The sequence below is a fragment of the Kogia breviceps genome, chromosome 9 (assembly GCF_026419965.1).
Source record: "Kogia breviceps isolate mKogBre1 chromosome 9, mKogBre1 haplotype 1, whole genome shotgun sequence".
NCBI classification, from domain to species: domain Eukaryota; kingdom Metazoa; phylum Chordata; class Mammalia; order Artiodactyla; family Physeteridae; genus Kogia; species Kogia breviceps.
Window position 1 is genome coordinate 98,729,266 of NC_081318.1, and position 20,941 is coordinate 98,750,206.

Genomic DNA, 20,941 nt, shown 5'->3' on the forward strand with positions numbered 1-20,941 from the left:
TCATTCACATCTTAGAATACTCTAATCAACCTTTCATGGTGTCTTTAGAGGAGAAAAATATCCCTCTTCCTCAAGTATCCTGAAAAGGATATGCAATAAGAAAAATATCTGCTTAAATAAGGTTTGCTTAGACTCCAGCTTCCATCTGAATATTCTTAAGTTAGATGTGCCAGTCTTTTTGGAATCAAGTCACTGATTTACATGAACATATATTCTCTGTATATGCGGTAACATGCATTATTTTTTAATTTTTTACTTATTTTATTTTTATTTATTTACTTTTACTTTTGGCTGTACCACACAACATGTGGGATCTTAGTTCCCTGACCAGGGATCGAACCTGCACCTGCTGCAGTGGAAGCATGGAGTCTTACCCACGGGATCACCAGGGAAGCCCACACTTTTTAATTTTTTAAAATTGAAGTATAGTTCATTTACAATATCATGTTAGTTTCAGGTATACAGCACTGCCATTCAGTTTTTTATATATATATATATTCTTCCTCAGATTCTCTTCCCTTATAGGCTATTACAAAATACTGAGTATATTTCCGTGTGTAGTTATATGCTTTAAATAAAATTTGTGTAAGAAGTTATTTTAATCTGTAGATCAGCCTAAGTTCAAAGATTATAGTCATCAAAATAAAAACTGCTATGCATGGAAAGGAATATTATTAGCTTATCTGAAATGGAAAAAGAACCACCGAATTACTCTGGTTTGTTATTTGTATTCTACAGGACTGAAATAAACCTTAGAACTACTTCCTCTTAGATAAAGAATAAAGAACAAATGAGATAACTTCTTTTGGAATCTGGGAACACAAGGTCCTGAAATGCAGTAACTTAATTGAGACTTTCACTAGTATTTGGCGTAACTGCAATTTCGTAGCATGACAACCATCTTAAAGTTCTAAGTTACAAACCTGAACTATTATATTCCCCAATACATTGTTATTTCTCCATTTATAACACGGTGAAAATACTATGGACTATGGAGAAATTGTTACAAACAGCAAGATATATATTAAAATAAAATTTTAATTTTGGCCAATAAGTCCTGAAATCCATGTCAGCAAGAAACTCTACAGCTAGCACTTTCTGCCCTGAGGGGGTGGGATAAAGCAGAGAAAGGCAAGAAGGGGAAGTGCCTTACATAACTTTGCAATGACTGATCTGACCAAGTGGGAAATAGTCTGCATTGACTCCAAAGATGAAAGAACCCATTTTCATCTCCTAACTACAAAGATTATGACTTTACTTCTGGTAAGACAGAAAGAAAATGGGAGAGCTGGAAATGGGATAACATTTAAAAATATATCTAAGCTGTTACATAAAATTATAGGAGAAAATAAAATTGATAACCACGTTTTAGTTATAACATTGACACATGTAAATTAAAATTATATAGTTGATATGTAGTTTATATAGCAGATCTGTGAGCTTTTGAACATCTAAAAATCCTTGGCAAAATGTGTTTTCTTCTCAACATATATCTGAATACCAAGTGAATACCAGTGAATGGAGAGGAGAGTCAAGGTTATTGACGCCATCAAAGGAGACTGCAGTGGGATAATTAAGCATATGTTAAAAACATATAGTTTGGAAGTATCAGTTCAAAAGCTCTGTTGACTTTTATCATTTAGTGTAAGTTATGAGTTCAGATTTCAAAAACTAGTGGAAAAACTTTACAGGGAAAAAATTTATGATACATAAATGAGTCTATGTCAGAAAAAGTATACATCATTCAACATCATAGAAATAATGTTCAACTTAACAGATCATTTAGCCATAAATTTTAAAATAGTGTAATTATAGATAGCATCCTAACTCTGTCACTTAACAGCTGCAACCCTAGTCTAGTTACTTAGCTTTTCTTAAGACTCCAATTTCTCACCTGTAAAATGCAAATCACTCTATCTGCCTCATAAGCAGCGAAGATTATATGAGGAAATGCACACAAAGGACTACATAGGTGTCTGGCACCTAGTTAACCTAATGAGTGTTTACTATTATTATTTTATTACATCATCTCCTTCCAACTACGTCCACCAAAACTGTCAAACAGACTGCATTCTGCATTTTTCAGGGACTGTGTTTCACTTTTAATTTGTATTACATTTGGAAAGCCAAGCATACATACTACACATTTTCCTCTCAAATTAAAATGATCATAACTGGCCATGAATCACATTACAGAAGATACAAATAAATCTTTCCTAAAATATGCTCTCAAGCCATAAGGCTTGTTAATTTAAGAAAAACAAACAAGAAGTAAAACTATCTTGTACTGCATGCACATCTTTTGCCACATAGAGACACGAGGAAAGTCTCCTTGGTTGATCCCTCTGTAAGTTCAGTTGACATTTAATTAGCGCTGATTCTTTTTAATTATGCAAAGTTTTAGAAGATAAACCACATTAGTCAACTTACCTGATGCAGATCATTTCCCAGCACATACTCTGCAAAGTAGCCGGGAGCAGCAGATGAGGCTCTAATGGCCTGCCACATCTTATACTGACAGCCTCCCAAATAGTGAGAGTTGACTCCAGGAAAATGTCCATAGTTTCTGAACACAAAGGCTTTTGGCGTTATCCCTCTGTTCACTATGGTACTTACTGCAGCTACCTAGTAAATTAAAAAGCGAACAATACGCATTGTAAGCAGCAATATTGGGGAACTGTAAAAATTAAATATTATTTAGTAGTATGAACAAACAATCTACAACTCCACCCATCAAGATAAATGTATAACATAATATTAATCAAAGGGAAGCAGATTCTTTTAAATAGGTATTTCTTTACAGGAAAATAGATACAGGGGCTGAGACAATTTTGAGAAATGCATTATGAGAACAATAATCAAAGATATTTTTTGACTACATGATTTGATTAGTTATATTTAAAAAGACATTCAAGAAAGCATAAATTTGCAGACCTTTATATAATAATTGATACTGCAGTAGTAGCAATGAATAAAACTACTTAAAGATGAATAAATACACTATTTTCATATCATTTATAAATTAGTCATTGTTTTTGTGCTCTTTGAAAGCATTATGAATTTAGTAACTGAAACTCTGACACTAAACAAACTCTCAAGGCTTTCTGATTGTAGTTAATAACTGGTGGCTGGACAATTTTTTAATTGAAAAACCAATGTTTACCACCCAGGGTCTCAGATTTTCTCAGTGTCAGTTGAATTTATGTAAAATGTGATGTATCCTAATGATCTGCAATATAAACTTAAGAGGCAATGGTGAGGGCTAAATTGTTAGGGCTCCATGCCAAGCCCTGCCAGGGGCCTGTGTGCTTTGCTATTTTATAAACCATAAGTCACATTCTCAGTTCGTGTGAGTGACCCAAGTGTGTCTCTAGGCCACTGGGGATAAGAGCTGGCCATACATTAAAATCCAGAGGGTCTTTCCATTAACTGGTATACAGGCAGGCTCGATTAAAAAACGTGTCAATGGCTGCCTCATTTATCACAAGTGAATTATTTTTTGAGAGGGCTGCAGTTCCCCCACACCCACTCTAAATATTTTTTTTAAGTTGGCAATTCTCACAATTTAAAAACAAACAAACAAGAAGCCCTGAAGATACAAGAGAATACACAAGAGGTGTAGTGCGCATCTTAGGGTCCTCTCCAATGAGCTAGTGCATTTCACTATCATGGCCTCGCGTGGTGTGATGGAGCTACCCCTCCAGCCTCAGTGCACACGCTGCCCCAGGATCCCTAGGCTCCAGCCTCCAAGAACTCTTTCAGGGCTGGCATTTCTCCATGGCCCCTTCTGTACACACGGTTCCCTTTGCCAGGAACACTCACCAGCCTTCACACTGAGACCTCAGAGCCCATTTCCTTATAGCAGCCTTCCCTCACGTCTCTGTAAATATATGCTTTCACAGAACTGTTTTTGTGCTCCATAGCACTTATTTTGGGAAAACTGTATCTCATTTGTGTGATCATTTGACTAATGCTTACTTTGCCCTACTGGACTGTAAACTCCACGTCTGCGTTTACTCACTAACGTATCCGAAGTCCCTAGCATTATGCTGGCACGTGGGGTAACATAATTAACATCTAAAGAATGAATAAAAATATGTGTAAGCAAGAGTGAAAGAGCAATAGAGGGAGCTGTATTTGATTTTTTATGGTTACAGCTTGTCATCCAAGAATAAACAACCTGCATGGGATTTCTGCGTACACAAACCCTTATTCCTTAATCAAATAACGAATTTTATTACAGAACACAAAACTCAAGCAATACTCAGATCACTGGGTTTCAAACAAAGTAAATAAAAGGAGAAGCCGAACTGAGACTTATTCTAGTGACATTAACATTTAAAAAACTGGGATTCCATTTGCATATTAATTTAATATTTATCTAAGAGGCACATAAAGTTTCTTTAAAAAATCTGGGAGGAAATGCCACATTTTTCCTTAAATACCTAGATTTGATTAACCCTATAATAAAATAATTGTTTATCTTTAGTCCCAGTCTTTCATGTTCTTAACCTTTAGTTATACTTTTACTTGATACAGAAAAGGTCCAATGATCACATTCTGTACCTTCACAGAATGAGCCAATATATAAGAAATCAATATAATCTACTAAAAGAGGTTCCTAACAAGGGCTTTCCTAATAAATCTGTTCACCTGACCTTCAATTCCAATTATGTTATATTTAAGAGACTCTAAACTTACCTTAGGACACATGGGGTTTCTTGCTGTTTCAATCATTAGTGAAGATCCCATTCTATCCCTTTATTAAAGGAGAAGAATTAAAGTATATCAAAATTTTATTTCCCAACATCAGGGAACATACACTATTCAATTACTGTTGGCTCATGGCTCATCAAAACCATGCACGACATGAAAGTAGTATAAGAATCTCCTCTAGGAAGCTTATAATCCAACTAATGCACATAAAACAATATATAGTTATCCATTAACCTCTGATTCAAACTGCAAGTATCTACACTTCTGAGGGGGGGCAATCAATACAGGCTGCAGTATTTGGAAAAGATGCACGGAGGTGTAGCTTAAGAAGGACACCAACGATGGCAAGAAAACACATTAAAAGCCAGGACATATACAGAGTAAAGGCACAGAGGCAGAACAACTTTTATGTTTTCAGGGTCCTCCTGACAGGATAAAGGAGCTGTGTTGAGATAAGCCTGCAGAAGTACAGCACACTAGTTACAGAACAGTCTAAAAACCAGATCAGGACACTCAGACTTCAAACCTGTTCTAGCAATACAGAGCCTATGCCACCCCCGAAAAATGCTTTTTAAATCATCTGAGTTGACATATGAATTACTGCAACATAACAGAAATTGTCCGTGGGTTGCAATTTTCACAATTCCATTATAAGGTAATTTTATTTCAGTGCAGACTTTTTCCAGACTTAAAAATTATGTATTATGCCCCTGTACTGCATACAAAGACTATGTTTTTTGACCAACCTGCCTCAGTAAGGAAACATTTTTCTAATGACATTTTTTCAAGTGACACTCATGTTTCACAACTAGAATATTAGTGAATTTCACATATTTACAAATTAGGTAGTAATCTACCCTTTATTATCTTTTATAAATACAATGAAAGATGCTATCTAAAACAGACAAGATCTTTGTCTTTCTCAGCCTGATCTGTGTGTTTCCTCGGCATGAAGATCAATGCAATTTTATTCTCCTAATTATCTTTATTATCCTAAGATAAAGTTTCTCACTTTATCTTTTCATAGAAATCTTGCTGTAAAATTGGGACAGAGATACTAGGAGCATGCTGCTTTCACACTTTAAGCAAAGTTCACACTTATTTTTTGTTTAAACCTTGATTTTATAAAAAGCTAAAATGCTTCAGTGAATTGTTATGAATATAAATCAGAAGAGAAAATCAGAAACATTAATTGGTCACTTTAGAGAGATGTCAAAATAAAAAAAAAAAGAATTCTCAACATTCCCAGATTCTACTGATGCTATAATTAAAAATAGCATCCCTACTCCCTCTTGCGAGAACACTGGAATCACAACTAACTACTGAACAATCATCGTCAGGGAGACGCTGGAACTCAAAAAAAAAGATACCCCACATCCAAAGACAAAGGAGAAGCCACAATGAGACAGTAGGAGGGGCACAATCACAGTAAAAATCAAATCCCATAACTGCTGGGTGGGTGACTCACAGACTGGAGAACACTGATACCACAGAAGCCCACCTACTGGAGTGAAGGTTCTGAGCCCCACATCAGGCTTCCCAACCTGGGGGTCCGGCAACAGGAGTAGGAATTCCTAGAGAATCAGACTTCGAAGCCTAGTGGGATTTGACTGCAAGACTTTGACAGGACTGGGGGAAACAGACTCCATGCTTGGAGGGCACACACAAAGTAGTGTGCGCTTCAGGAACCAGGGGAAGGAGCAGTGACCCCATAGGAGACTGAACCAGACCTACCTGCTACTGTTGGAGGGTCTCATACAGAGGCAGGGGGTCTTTGTGTCTCACTGTGAGGACAAGGACACTGGCAACAGAAGTTCTGGGAAGTACTCCTTGGAGTGAGCTCTCCCAGAGTCTGCCATTAGCCCCACCAAAGAGCCCAGGTAGGCTCCAGTGTTGGGTCGCCCCAGGCCAAACAACCAACAAGGAGGGAACCCAGCCCCACCCATCAGCAGTCAGGTGGATTACAGTTTTACTGAGCTCTGCCCACCAGAGCAACAGCCAGCTCTACCCACGAACAGTCCCTCCCATCAGGAAACCTGCACAAGCCTCTTAGATAGCCTCATCCACCAGAGGGCAGACAGCAGAAGCAAGAAGAACTACAATCCTGAAGCCTGTGGAACAAAAACCACATTCACAGAAAGATAGACAAGATGAAAAGGCAGAGGGCTATGTACCAGATGAAGGAACAAGATAAAACCCCAGAAAAACAACTAAATGAAGTGGACATAGGCAACCTTCCAGAAAAAGAAATCAGAATAACTACAGTGAAGATGATCCAGGACCTCAGGGTGGCGGGGGGCGGGGGGGAAGAATGGAGGCAAAGATCTAGAAGATGCAAGGAATGTTCAACAAAGACCTCGAAGAATTAGAACAAAAAAACAGAGAGGAACAATACAATAACTGAAATGAAAAATACACTAGAGGGCATCAATAGCAGAATAACTGAGGCAGAAGAAAGGATAAGTAACCTGGCAGACAGAATGGTGGAATTTACTGCTGCAGAACAAAATAAAGAAAAAGAATGAAAAGAAATGAAAACATCCTAAGAGACCTCTGGGACAACATTAAACACAACAACATTCGCATTTTAAGGGTCCCAGAAGGAGAAGAGAGAGAGAAAGGACCCGAGAAAATACTTGAAGAGCTTATAGTCAAAAACTTCCCTAACATAGGAAAGAAAATAGCCACCCAAGTCCAGGAAGCAGAGAGTCCCATACAGGAGAAACCCAAGGAGAAACAGGCCGAAACACATAGTAATCAAATTGGAAAAAACTAAAGACAAAGAATAATTACTAAAAGCAGCAAGTGAAAAATGACAAACACAAGGGAACTCCCATAAGGTTAACAGCTGATTTCTCAGCAGAAACTCTACAAGCCAGAAGGGAGCGGCATGACATATTTAACGTGATGAAAGCGAAGAACCTACAACCAAGATTACTCTACCCAGCAAGCGTCTCATTCAGATTCGATGGAGAAATCAAAAGCTTTACAGATAAGCAAGGGCTAAGAGAATTCAGCACCACAAAACCAGCTCTACAACAAATGCTAAAGGAACTTCTCTAAGTGGGAAACACAAGAGAAGAAAAGGACCTCCAAAAACAACCCAAAACAATTAAGAAAATGGTAATAGAAACATACATATCAATAATTACCTTAAACGTGAATGGATTAAATGCTCCAAACAAAAGACACAGGCTTGCTAAATGGATACAAAAACAAGACCCATATATATGCTGTCTACAAGAGACCCACTTCAGACCAAGGGACACATATAGACTGAAAGTGAGAGGGCAGAAAAAGATATTCCATGCGAATGAAAATCAAAAGAAATTGGAGTAGCAATACTCATATCAGATAAAATAGACTTTAAAATAAAGAATGTTACAAGAGACAAGGAAGGACACTACAAAATGATCAAGGGATCAATCCAAGAAGATGATATAACAATTATAAATATATATGCAGCCAACATAGGAACACTTCAATACATAAGGCAACTGCTAATGGCTATAAAAGAGGAAATCGACAGCAACACAATAATAGTGGGGGACATTAACACCTCACTTACACCAATGGACACATCATCCAAACAGAAAATTAATAAGGAAACACAAGCTTTAAATGACACAATAGACCAGATAGATTTAATTGATATTTATAGGACATTCCATCCAAAAATAGCAGATTACACTTCCTTCTCAAGTGCACATGGAACAATCTCCAGGACAGATCACATCTTTGGTCACAAATCAAGCCTTAGAAATGTAAGAAAATTGAAATCACACCAAGCATCTTTTCTGACCACAACACTATGAGATTAGAAATCAATTACAGAGGAAAAATAGTAAACAACACAAACACCTGGAGACTAAACAATATGTTACTAAATAGCCAAGAGATCACTGAAGAAATCAAAGAGGAAATAAAAAAATACCTAGAGACAAATTACAACGAAAACACAACAATCCAAAACCTATGGGATGCAGCAAAAGCAGTTCTAAGAGGGAAGGTTATAGCAATACAAGCCTATCTCAAGAAACAAGAAAAATCTCAAATAAACAATCTAACCTTACACCTAAAGGAACTAGAGAAAGAAAAACAAACAAAGCCCAAAGTTAGAAGAAAAGAAATCATAAAGATCAGAGTAGAAATAAATGAAATAGAAACAAATAGCAAAGATCAATAAAACTAAAAGCTGGTTCTTTGAGATGATAAACAAAAATTGATAAACCGTTAGCCAGACTCATCAAGAAAAAGAGGGAGAGGACTCAAATCAATAAAATGAAAAATGAAAAAGGGGAAGTTATAACAGACACTGCAGAAATACAAAGTATCCTAAGAGACTTCTACAAGCAACTCTATGCCAATAAAATGGACAACCTGGAAAAAATGGACAAATTCTTAGAAAGGTATAACCTTCCAACCAAGACTGAATCAGGAAGAAATAGGAAACATTAACAGACCAATCACAAGTAATGAAATTGAAACTGTGATTAAAAATCTTCCAACAAACAAAAGTCCAGGACCAGATGGCTTCACAGGTGAATTCTATCAAACATTTAGAGAAGAGCTAACACCCATCTTTCTCAAACTCTTCCAAAAAATTGCAGGGGAGGGAACACTGCTAAACTCATTCTGTGGCCACCATCACCCTGATATCAAAACCAGACAAAGATACTACAAAAAATGGAGATTACAGACCAGTATCACTGATACATATAGATGCAAAAATCCTCAACAAAATACTAACAAACAGAATACAACAACACATTAAAAGGATGATACACCGTGATCAAGTTGGATTTATCCCAGGGATGCAAGGATTCTTCAATGTATGCAAATCAATCAATGTGATACACCATATTAACAAACTGAAGAATAAAACCCACATGATCACCTCAACAGACGCAGAAAAAGCTTTTGACAAAATTCAACACCCATTTACGATAAAAACTCTCCAGAAAATGGACAGAGGGAACCTACCTGAACAAAATAAAGGCCGTCTACAACAAAACCCATAGCAAACATCATTCTCAATGGTGAAAAACTGAAAGCATTTCCTCTAAGATCAGGAACAAGACAAGGATGTCCACTCTCGCCACTATTATTCAACATAGTTTTGGAAGTCCTAGCCACGGCAATCAGAGAAGAAAAAGAAATAAAAGGAATACAAATTGGAAAAGAAGAAGTAAAACTGTCACTGTTTGCAGATGACATGGTACTATACATAGAGAATCCTAAAGATGCCAACAGAAAGCTACTAGAGCTAATCAATGAATATGGTAATGTTGCAGGATACAAAATTAATGCACAGAAATCTCTTGCATTCCTACACACTAATCACAAAAAATCTGAAAGAAAAATTGAGGAAACACTCCTTTTTACCATTGCAAAAAAAAGAATAAAATACCTAGGAATAAACCTACCTAGGGAGACAAAAGACCTGTATGCAGAAAACTGTAAGACACTGATGAAAGAAATTAAAGATGATACCAACAGATAGAGAGATATACCATGTTGCTGGATTGAAAGAATCAATATTGTGAAAATGACTATACTACCCAGAGCAATCTACAGATTCAATGCAATCCCTATCAGACTACCAATGACATTTTTTACAGTACTAGAACAAAAAATCTTAAAATTTGTATGGAGACAAAAGACCACGAATAGCCAAAGCAGTCTTGAGGGAAAAAATTGGAGCTGGAGGAATCAGACTTCCTGACTTCAGACTATACTACAAAGCAACAGTGATCAAGACAATATTGTACTGGCACGAAAACAGAAATGCATATCACTGGAACAGGACAGAAAGCCCAGAGATAAACCCATGCACCTATGGTCAATTAATCTATGACAAAGGAGGCAAGGATATACAATGGAGAAAAGACAGTCTCTTTAATATGTGGTGCTAGGAAAACTGGACAGCTACATGTAATAGAATGAAATTAGAACACTCCCTAACACCACACACAAAAATAAACTGAAAATGGATTAGAGACCTAAATGTGAGACCAGACAGTACAAAATTCTTATAGGAAAACACAGGAAGAACACTCTCTGACATAAATCACAGCAAGATCTTTTTTGATCCACCTCCTAGAGTAATGGAAATAAAACCAAAAATAAACAAATGGGACCTAATGAAACTTCAAAGCTTTTCCACAGCAAAGGAAACTACAAACAAAATGAAAAGACAACCCTCAGAATGGGAGAAAATATTTGCAAACAAATCAATGGACAAAGGATTAATCTCCAAAATATATAAACAGCTCATGCAGCTCAATATTAAAAAAACAAACAACCCAATCCAAATATGGGCAGAAGACCTAAATAGACATTTCCCCAAAGAAGACATACAGATGGCCAAGAAGCACATGAAAAGCTGCTCAACATCACTAATTATTAGAGAAACACAAATCAAAACTACAGTGAGGTAACACCTCACACCAGTTAGAATGGCCATCATCAGAAAATCTACAAAAAGCAAATGCTGGAGAGGGTCTAGAGAAAAGGGAACCCTCTTGCACTGTTTTTGGGAATGTAAATTGATACAGCCACTATGGAGAACAGTATGGAGGTTCCTTGAAAAAGCTAAAAATAGAATTACCATATGACCCAGCAATCCCAGAGAAACCATAATTCAAAAAGGCACATGCACCTGAATGTTCACTGCAGCACTATTTACAATAGCCAGGACATGGAAGCAACCTAAATGCCCAACAACAGACGAATGGATAAAGAAGATGTGGTACATATATACAATGGAATATTACTCAGCCATAAAAAGGAATGAAGTTTGGTCATTTGTAGAGACATGGATGGACCTAGAGACTGTCATACAGAGTGAAGTAAGTCAGAAAGAGAAAAACAAATATCGTATATTAACGCATATATGTGGAACCTAGAAAAATGGTACAGATGAACTGGTTTGTAGGGCAGAAATTGAGACACAGATGTAGAGAACAAACGTATGGACACCAAGGGGGGAAAGTGGTGGGGTGCTGGTGTGATGAATTGGGCGATTGGGATTGACATGTATACCCTGATGTGTATAAAATTGATGACTAATAAGAACCTGCTGTATAAAAAAATAAATAAAATTAAATTTAAAAAAAAGAATAAAGCTACTATAATCTTAAAAAAAACAGCGTCCCTATAATAACACAAAATCATTATCACAGGAAAAAATATAAAAATGTTCTCAATAAACAATGAAGACAAAAAATGACAAAAAAGGCCACGGAGTGGGCATGGTAAAGCATAACAACAAGGCCCCCACTGAATCACACTTGCTGATTTCCACACCCTTGTATACAGTCCCTTTCCACACAGACCCTGGGTCTGAGTGGCTTTGGTCAATAGGACATCAGCAAATATGCCACTAAACTGAGGCTTGGTAAGTCCTCAGGCACTGAGGCTTGCCCGAACTGGAACTCTGAGACCACCATGAGATGGGATGAAGCCCAGCACAAGAGACCAGCTGTCCCAGCCATCTCAGCTGACCTGCCTGCTGGCTGCCAGTAACCATGAGTGAGTTTAGACACGACCAGAAGAAATGTCCAGTCAAACCACAGAATCATGAGACTTAATCAAGACCTAAAAAAAAAAGCTTAATTAAGCCTTAGGACTAGAAAATAATATAAAGATTTATGTGATTTCAAGGTAGAAAAGACTTCCTAAATATTAAAGCAAAGTTCAAAATTAAAGGAAGAGATCTGACAAATGAAGACTTCAAACTCCTCCACATTAAAAAAATGTTTTTAACTAAAAAGCATGTTTTCAATATATCAACAAACGGTTAAGACATTTACAATATAGTGAGCAATGAATGCCCTGGTAGGAAAAGGAGCAAATATTATGCTCTTGAAATTCGCACACAAAAAAGAAAAAAAAAGAAACAAACAAAAAAAAAACTGTTCAAACTCATCAATAACCAAAGTGATGCAAATTGTAAATAACAGTATAAAGATCTCTCAGACTGACAAAGTTCTAAAAATTAAAATGTCTGGTGTTCGTAAGTATTTTATGAAATGGAAACACAAACTGATGTTGGGGGGTCGGCTGGGACAAGTGTGTGGAAGCACAATTCAGGTATATACATCTATCTATCTATCTATCTATCTAAAACATGATTTCTTAAAACATGTCTACTTTCTGACCCAAAATTTCACTCAACAAGTTTACCTTAAATATATAAGCAGAGATTGAAGTAGAGATGTAAGATATCCACCTAAACTTTATTTTGAATGGGAAAAATATCTGAAATATCCTTTTTCCACTAGGGAATTTGTTAAATAAAAAATAGTACATCCATAAAATGGAGAGCAAACAACCATTAAAACACATCTTATGGGACTTCCCTTGTGGTGCAGTGGTTAAGACTCTGTGCTCCCAACGCAGGGGGCCCAGCCAGGTTTGATCCCTGGTCAGGGAACTAGATCCCACATGCATGCTGCAACTAAGAGTCTGCATGCCACAACTAAGGAGCCTGCCTGCTGCAACTACGGAGCCCACATGCCATGAGTAATGGAGCCAGAGAGCTGCAACTAAGAAGCCCGCCTGCCACAACTAAGGAGCCCGCCTGCCATAACTAAGACCCAGCGCAACCAAAGAAATTTTTTTTAAAATTATCTCAAAAAATATTTAACAACATAGGAAACCAATCATGATAAAATGCTAAGTGAAAATGCGAGATACAAAACTACACGTGCATTATTATCCCAATTTTGTGAAGGGGATGAATACGAACACACAGTCACAACCTCACATACACATATACTTATTTATCTCCAAGAAATTCTAGAAAAATGTACATCACCATGTTAATAGTGCTTTAGTTCTTGGTAGGATTATAAGCTATTTTCACTGTTTTCTTTACATATTCTCTATTTCCTATATAATGATTTTTTTTTTTTTTTTTTTTTTTTTTGTGATACGCGGGCCTCTCACTGTTGTGGCCTCTCCCGTTGCGGAGCGCAGGCTCCGGACGCACAGGCTCAGTGGCCATGGCTCACAGGCTTAGTTGCTCCGCGGCATGTGGGATCTTCCCGGACCAGGGCACGAACCCGTGTCCCCTGCATCGGCAGGCGGATTCTCAACCACTACGCCACCAGGGAAGCCCTATAATGATTATTTTTAAAAGCCATCAACATTGACCTAATAATTATGCTTCTTATAAACTGACCTACTGATACATTCTGAAGTGTGGGCAGAAATGTAAATTTTCCTACCATAGCATTGTTCAGGATCACAAAAAATCAGAAATAACATAAACGTCCCAAATATAAACAGTTAAGAAAATATGGCACTGCAGAATGCAGTGTAGTCTTTTAAAAATTTGTCAAGAAATTTTCCTAAAGTCGAAAAAGGGGAAAAGATAGAAAATTATAACTACAATATAATTTCTACCATATAAAACATATGAAAATGTACATAGTCTAGGAAAAAAAATTAGAAGAAAACATACTGCAAAGTCTACAGCTCTAAACAAGATTGTGGGTGATTTTAAGTTTCTATTTTATGCTTATATTTTTAGAAAGTGAGTATAAAGGCTCTGTAATATTTTGGAAGAAAATGTTTAAAAATTATTAAATCTTTTAGAAGAATACTTGTTAATGACTTAAGAAAGACTAATACTACTACATCATTTTAAATAAGGCCCTTGAGCACCTGTGGATTTTGGTACTCTCGGAGGTCCTGGCACCAATCCCTCACGGATACCTAGGGGCAACTGTATGTTCAGGAAAAACAACAGGTGCAAACATGTCCTATATACAATGTGTTCTCAATTTTTTAAAAGACAATTTCAACTTTTACATGCAAATCTCAAACATGTGAACCCAAGAAAATAGTGAAAAGAATACAATTCACCGAAACAGTAGTTATCTTTAATTAGTGAGATCAATAATTTAGTATTCTTCTTTATATTTTTCTGCATTGTTCAAATATAAATCAAGACATTTTTAAAAAGAATAAGTACATGGGGTGTGCTCAGAGCAGGGGGTGTGAAGAAATGGCTTGTTTGTTTACAACACGCCCGACAGGAATCTGGGTTCATTGTGACAAGGGGCACAAAAGTTGTGGCCTTCCTGTGAACAAATACCCAACACGTGTCCCCCTGCACCTCCACGTGGCTGCTGGGCAGGACCGGTGGGACAGGGCTCAGTACTGGAAGGAAAGCTACTGTATTTAGTGGGGGAGACTGCCACCTAGAGCCTGTCTGGTCCATGTGTATGTGAGCCATGAGGGGTCTTACAGGCATAAAGGCTTTGAACCCCTCTCTTCAAGGAAAAAAGAAAAACAGATTCCAACTATATGCCATTCTGGAAAAGGCCAAACAATGGAGACAATAAAAAGATCAATGGTTGCCAGGAGTTTGGGGGGAGAGGGGAGATGAATACATATAGTACAGAAGTCTTTATGAGCAGCGAAAATACTCTTTATGACATTATAATGATTTTATGTCATCATACTTTCATCCAAAGACATAGAATGTGCAACACTATTCACTTTATAAAGTGAACCCTAAGATGAACTAGGGACTTTGGTGATTATGATGTGTCAGTGCAGTTCAGCCTTGGTTAAAAAAAAAAAAAAGTCTTAAAAAGAATTAACACTCGGGTAGACATTTTTGGCAAAACTTTTGTTTTACTTTTATATATGTATACATATTATATATGTGTGTTTGCTGGATTGTGATGTAAAAATCTACCTTTTAGATTAAAAAAATTTGCAGGCTACTGTAGTTATACTGGCAAATAAAAGCACAAATTAATCTCAAAAAAAAAAGAAAAAGTACAACTTACTTAAGAATGTTTTCCCACGTTTGACTGTCATAAAATGCATGGCTCCAACTCATTTTGACTGTTCCAACAATGACATTTTGTGAAAACACATCTGATCCCAATTTTCGATAAAGTTCCTCACATTCGTCCAGGGGCATATGAAACAATCCCAACATGAATGCTAATATAGCACCTGAAAGAAAGAATCCTTAGTTTTTATCAGCACTGCCATTATAGTACTTGTAAGATCTCCTGAGTCACAGACTTGGTTAAAGCTCTAGCTTTGATACTTTTTAACTGTGTCACCTGAGACAAACTACTTAACCTCCCAGAGCCCCAATTTTCTTCATCTATAAAGATAATAACGGTAACTAAAATTTACATGTTCTTATAACACTGGGATAACACACGTAAAGGGCATTACCAGGCCTCAATGAGGATTCAATAAATACTAACCACTGATGATGATGATAATTTAAAAATATATAAAAATGTGTTGTTTTGCATTAAATTAAATTATAATTAAGATACCATGGTAGATAATGTCCTTTCTAACCTTAATAAATTCCTTAGTTTTAGTCAGAGAACACAGTATATTTGACAACTTACCAATTCATTAAAATGATTAGTCCTTCAGGTTGGTCCTGGGAACGTCTCTGGGATGTCTTTTTAAACAGCTGAACTGCATACCCTAGCTGCACTTGATAGGACACACTGCCACCTAGTGTACCTAACTGGCGTAGCCCTGAACTAAGGAGGAAAAGGGGAGAAGAACGCTCTGAGTGACCGGGAGAGGGTGGTAAGGGCGAAGACCTGTAGGGCATCACTGCTTACATTAAGATAACGAACAATGTAAAAAACAGGAAATCACTATTATAATGTATTTTAAATATTTTATATATTTTATTATCTTTAGTCTTGTTCTAGTAAAAGATAAGTCAGCTTGTTTTAAAATACATTGTATGGCATAACTATATGATAGAAATTGTTACTTATCAATTTGCAGAAAATGTTTAATTAACACAAGAAATAACTTGCCAAAAAAAAATTAAGTTGCTTTTAAGAAGAGCTACTATAAAGATGAACAGATATTAAAAAACTGAATTTTACTGAATGGTTAAGGACATTATTACCCTTAAACTAAATATATATTTTTAACTCTATAAAAACTAAATGTGCAGGGACTTCCTTGGTGGTCCAGTAGTTAAGAATCCACCTTCCAATGTATGGGACGTGCATTCGATCCCTGGTCAGGGAACAAAGATCCCACGTGTTGCGGGCCAACTAAACCTGTGCAGTCTAGAGCCCGCGTGCCACAACTAGAGAGCCTGCACATTGCAGCTACTGAGCCTGCACACCACAACTAGAGAGAAGCCACAATGAAGAGCCTGCATGCCGCAACTAAGATCTCATGGGTCGCAACAAAGACCCAACGCAGCCAAAACAAACACACACACACTAAGTGTGCAAACAAAATCTCTACATTAGAATATACAAAGTGGTTAAAAGAAAGGAGAATTATAAGCACTATATTATAAGTTAAGGTTAAAGTAAGCTAGAAGACACAATGGAAAAGATATATTGTGATAAGTGCAGAAACGTACATATTACATAAACAAATACTCTAGTCGGTAGATGAATCTCTGGTTTACAATTCTCTTCACTGAGCACCCACCTACTAACAATGGTGCCAAAGCAAGAAGTTAGCTTGTAGATATGTTTGAAGGTTTCAACTGCTAGGACCATTCCAAAATTTAACAGAAATGGCCAGGGTTAACAGCTCCAGGAAAAAATACCAAGAACACTTGCACTGTGAAGGCCCCTTTAAGAAAAATGTCCATAGTTATATCAATTGGGGATATACATGTTATTTTCCTATCCTGAGAGTCACAAGGCATTTTTAACATGCTAGAAGATCTCAGAAGTCCCTCTGTAAAGAAACCTGTTTTAACTGTCTTTAACCCAACCTTTTCCAAATCTGCTATCATCTTGAGGAATCACTGCTCAGTGGAACATCACAGGAATCACCGATTCTTTATACTTCTGAATTACCCCTACAACTGCTCTCGTTTAGTTTTCATAATGGAGCATCAATTAACGTGCCCTTTGGGAATATCTGTCATACTTGACACAGAGAATGTAGAGAAATCATTTGATTTTGTTGCTGGTAGTCTTTAGGTCTACTATTATAATTCCAAAGAATGAGAAAAAATAGAAAAGTCTATGAAGATAAACTAACGTAAAGTGAGAAATTATCAGGCCAAATAGTAAAATGTACAGCAGGGATCTGCAATGCTAACAGTCCTTGAGTGTTACCTGGGAGGTAAGCAATAGCTATAGGTACCCTGAGAGGCTTCATGTACACCCTGGAGGATGCAGGTGATGCATGGGTGAGAGAGGTGATGTAAGAAATAGAAAAACGAAACAAACAGAAAAGCAAAACAAAAATTTAACTGTTGGTGAGTCAGGGAAAACTAGAAAATTATTCAGAAGCAATCATATTCTAAGTTGCCAATTTCTTCTACACAAGCATGAAACTAGAATTTTAAATGTACGTCGACTAGCAATATTAAAAAGCTTTTAAAAACACAGATTCTCACATTTATCCTTTTGGTTTCAAACAACCAGACAAAAAAGGATATAAGAAGCAATTTCCTCACAGAGGGATACCTTTCAAAAGAAAGTAAAATCTTATCCATCCTTAATGTTCTGTTTGTTCAAGCACAATTTGAGTACCTATCACTTTGCTACTTTCCTTCAGGTGACTATACCATAAGGTGGTAATTCATAATTTACACTTGTCACCGTGGCTTATTTAAACCATATTAGAAAAGCATGCTAAAATCTACTTCTGAATATTAACTTATTCCCAATAAACATTTTAAAAAGTTCATTAAGCAAATCAAAGGTCTATTCATCATCAAAACATGAAACTAAGATCCATCATTTCAGGAAATGACCAGGATCTGACACTTGAGTGCTTAATGTTATTTTTCTTAATGCACTGCTGGGATGCACCACTTCCACATGGTAATAACAATCACCTGTGCTTACACCACAAATGTAATCAAAGAGTTGATGAACTGGCTTCTGAGTAAGTTCAACTAATTTTCGTAGGGTCTGAAGAGCAACCACACCCCTGTAGGAAAAATAAAAGGCAACAATGAGAATTCTTGTTTTAAGGAAAGTTAAACTATTGAATAAAACAAACTTTGGTTTCCTAGCTTATATGCTAACATGAAAACTAATAATATAAATTAGCATCAGTTAAAACTGACAAAGGTTTCTGGATCACTTTTGAAAATCTATATCTAAATAATGGTGTTAAAACCTGTGTCATGGCACCACATTTTCAATTTACACTAGTATCTCTTTAAATAAGACAACAAAGATATGGCAATGTAAAATATTTTATCAAACACTCCAACTGTGGAAATTCCTTCAAACTTCCACTCGCCAGTTGTGGGGTGCCACGTACTGGATTTCTCCACTTACCAATGTGGTTGGTTACCTGTGCTTCTATACATTTCATGTATTTTACTAGTCATACTTTTAAGCTTTCTTGTGTTTATTCATTTAAAAAAAACTTTCAACTACCTCAAAACAAGGCTTTGCACTAAGAATATTCATTTATGTTCTGACTGTTCATTTCTGGACTCTTGACAAAGGCAGCAAGTAGCTTCATGATGGAATGTGAAAGATGAAACAGCCTAGGAGGTGCAGGAGGTGCTGGAAAATCCTTAATACTGGGGGATATACAGACATAATGAAAAGTTCTAATCCCAATACAAGGCGTGGAGCAGAGAACACAGTATTAGTCAGGCAGCACAAAATAAAATATAGAGCGTCAAATTGTGCTTTGATACTATGAGCACAAAGTTACCAGAAAACATCGTTAAGATGTTTTCATAGAAAATGAAAGATACAGATTTTTTTTTTAATTGCCAGAAGTAATGTGAATTTGAAGAGCGGTCAGAGAAGAAAAGATGGCTTATGAGGGTGATACACTGTGAATTCAATGTATTTTTAATGTGAGACATGAAGAATTAAAGATCATGCTGGATAAAACACATTTAACAGTGTGCCCTCCATTATCTTATGAAAAGGAAATAAAACATGCACATGTATATGTTCAAATAGAAAAATATATTTGAAGAAATAAATCAAAATAGTGAAAATAACCTTGGAATTGTGAGCTATGATTGTTTCATTTGGTTTGTTTTTCTTTATATTTTTCTTTTTTTTTCCTCCCAAGTTTCACTTGTATAAGCCAGAAGGAAACGATTTTAAAATGCAGTATTTATAAATTAGTTCAGGACAAATTTTAAAATAAATATTATTGCTAGGTTGATTCTACATGACTAACACTGTACCAGGCTCTCGGAGACAAAAGAAACGTTAAGATATGGGTTCTTCCTCACGAGCCTTCTTACCTTACTCCTTTCAAGACCAATTTCCCATTCTGGCTGCTTTCTCATAGTCCCCTAAACTGAGGTTTCCCAACAGCAGCACCACTGACATTGTGGGCCAGGTAATCTTTTGTTGTAGGGACTGTCCTAGGCATTGAAGGATATTTAGCACAACTATCCTCTCCTCACTAAATGTAAGTAGCAATCCCCCAATTGTCACAACTAAAAATGTCTCCAGACACAGACAAATATTCTCGAAAGGGCAATATCACCTCCAGTGGAGAATCACAGATCTAACCCCACCTTCACCCTAACCAGCCTCGAGATTTTCCCAAATATCTTCACTCTAATTTCCTCCCTGTATGACTAATAAAACCCCTATTCTATGAAATCAAGTATTACTTATGGATCACAGATCTCTTTTCACTATATAGCTCCCTCACTCTAAACAGACATTTGAATGTTCTTCCATGTTCTTATTTCAGATCTCTTCTCAACTGTTATTTTTTCAAAAACTCATAGGCATGATCACTCTTTAGAGAGTAACAGCACTGTTACTCTCTATCCCTTTACTTTGCTTTACATTTCTTCATAGCACCAATTACTACTCAATAATACATTTTTGTTTTTCTAGTTGTTGTCTCTTAAGGGAAGAGCAGAGATGGCAGGGAACTGGAACACAAGCTAGAAATTTTAGGGGGAAAGGTTCATGAAATGAAGCCAAATCATCTAACCAACAAATAAGGAACTAGACAAACTAAGACCGAATAGGAAGCATGGATGGACTGCAATTAGTAAGAAGGGAGCCTAATGGTGAAATTATCTCTTTCTGAGCTTGGCATCTGTGAGAAAATGTAGGGAGTCAGGAAGTTACTGCCATAGGCTCCTTTTCTAACAATCACTTTATTACTAGTTGACTGATACATATGGGTAAGATAAATACAATAAAAGAAAACTAATATTACAGAACACTGCCAAGATTTTAAGAGAATCATAGTTGATAAACTGTCCTAAACTACAGAAAACGTC

General features: G+C 36.6%; 1 protein-coding gene and 1 non-coding gene across 4 annotated transcripts in view; one reads left to right on the forward strand and one right to left on the reverse strand.

Annotated features, from left to right (window-relative positions):
* PNPLA8 (patatin like phospholipase domain containing 8) overlaps positions 1-20,941 on the reverse strand; it is a 139,239-nt gene that overhangs the window by 13,766 nt on the left and 104,532 nt on the right. For all 3 annotated transcript variants that reach the window (XM_059074802.2, XM_067042870.1, XM_067042869.1), the window contains exons 5-8: positions 18,548-18,642; positions 15,525-15,696; positions 4,702-4,759; positions 2,431-2,625 (exon numbers count right to left, since the gene is read on the reverse strand). In XM_059074802.2, the coding sequence (XP_058930785.1) occupies positions 2,431-2,625; positions 4,702-4,759; positions 15,525-15,696; positions 18,548-18,642 (520 nt within the window). The remainder of the gene's footprint in view (positions 1-2,430; positions 2,626-4,701; positions 4,760-15,524; positions 15,697-18,547; positions 18,643-20,941) is intronic.
* LOC131763102 (small nucleolar RNA SNORA11) lies at positions 14,701-14,830 on the forward strand. The gene has a single exon (XR_009337503.1). It is a non-coding gene; the product is annotated as a small nucleolar RNA SNORA11 (small nucleolar RNA).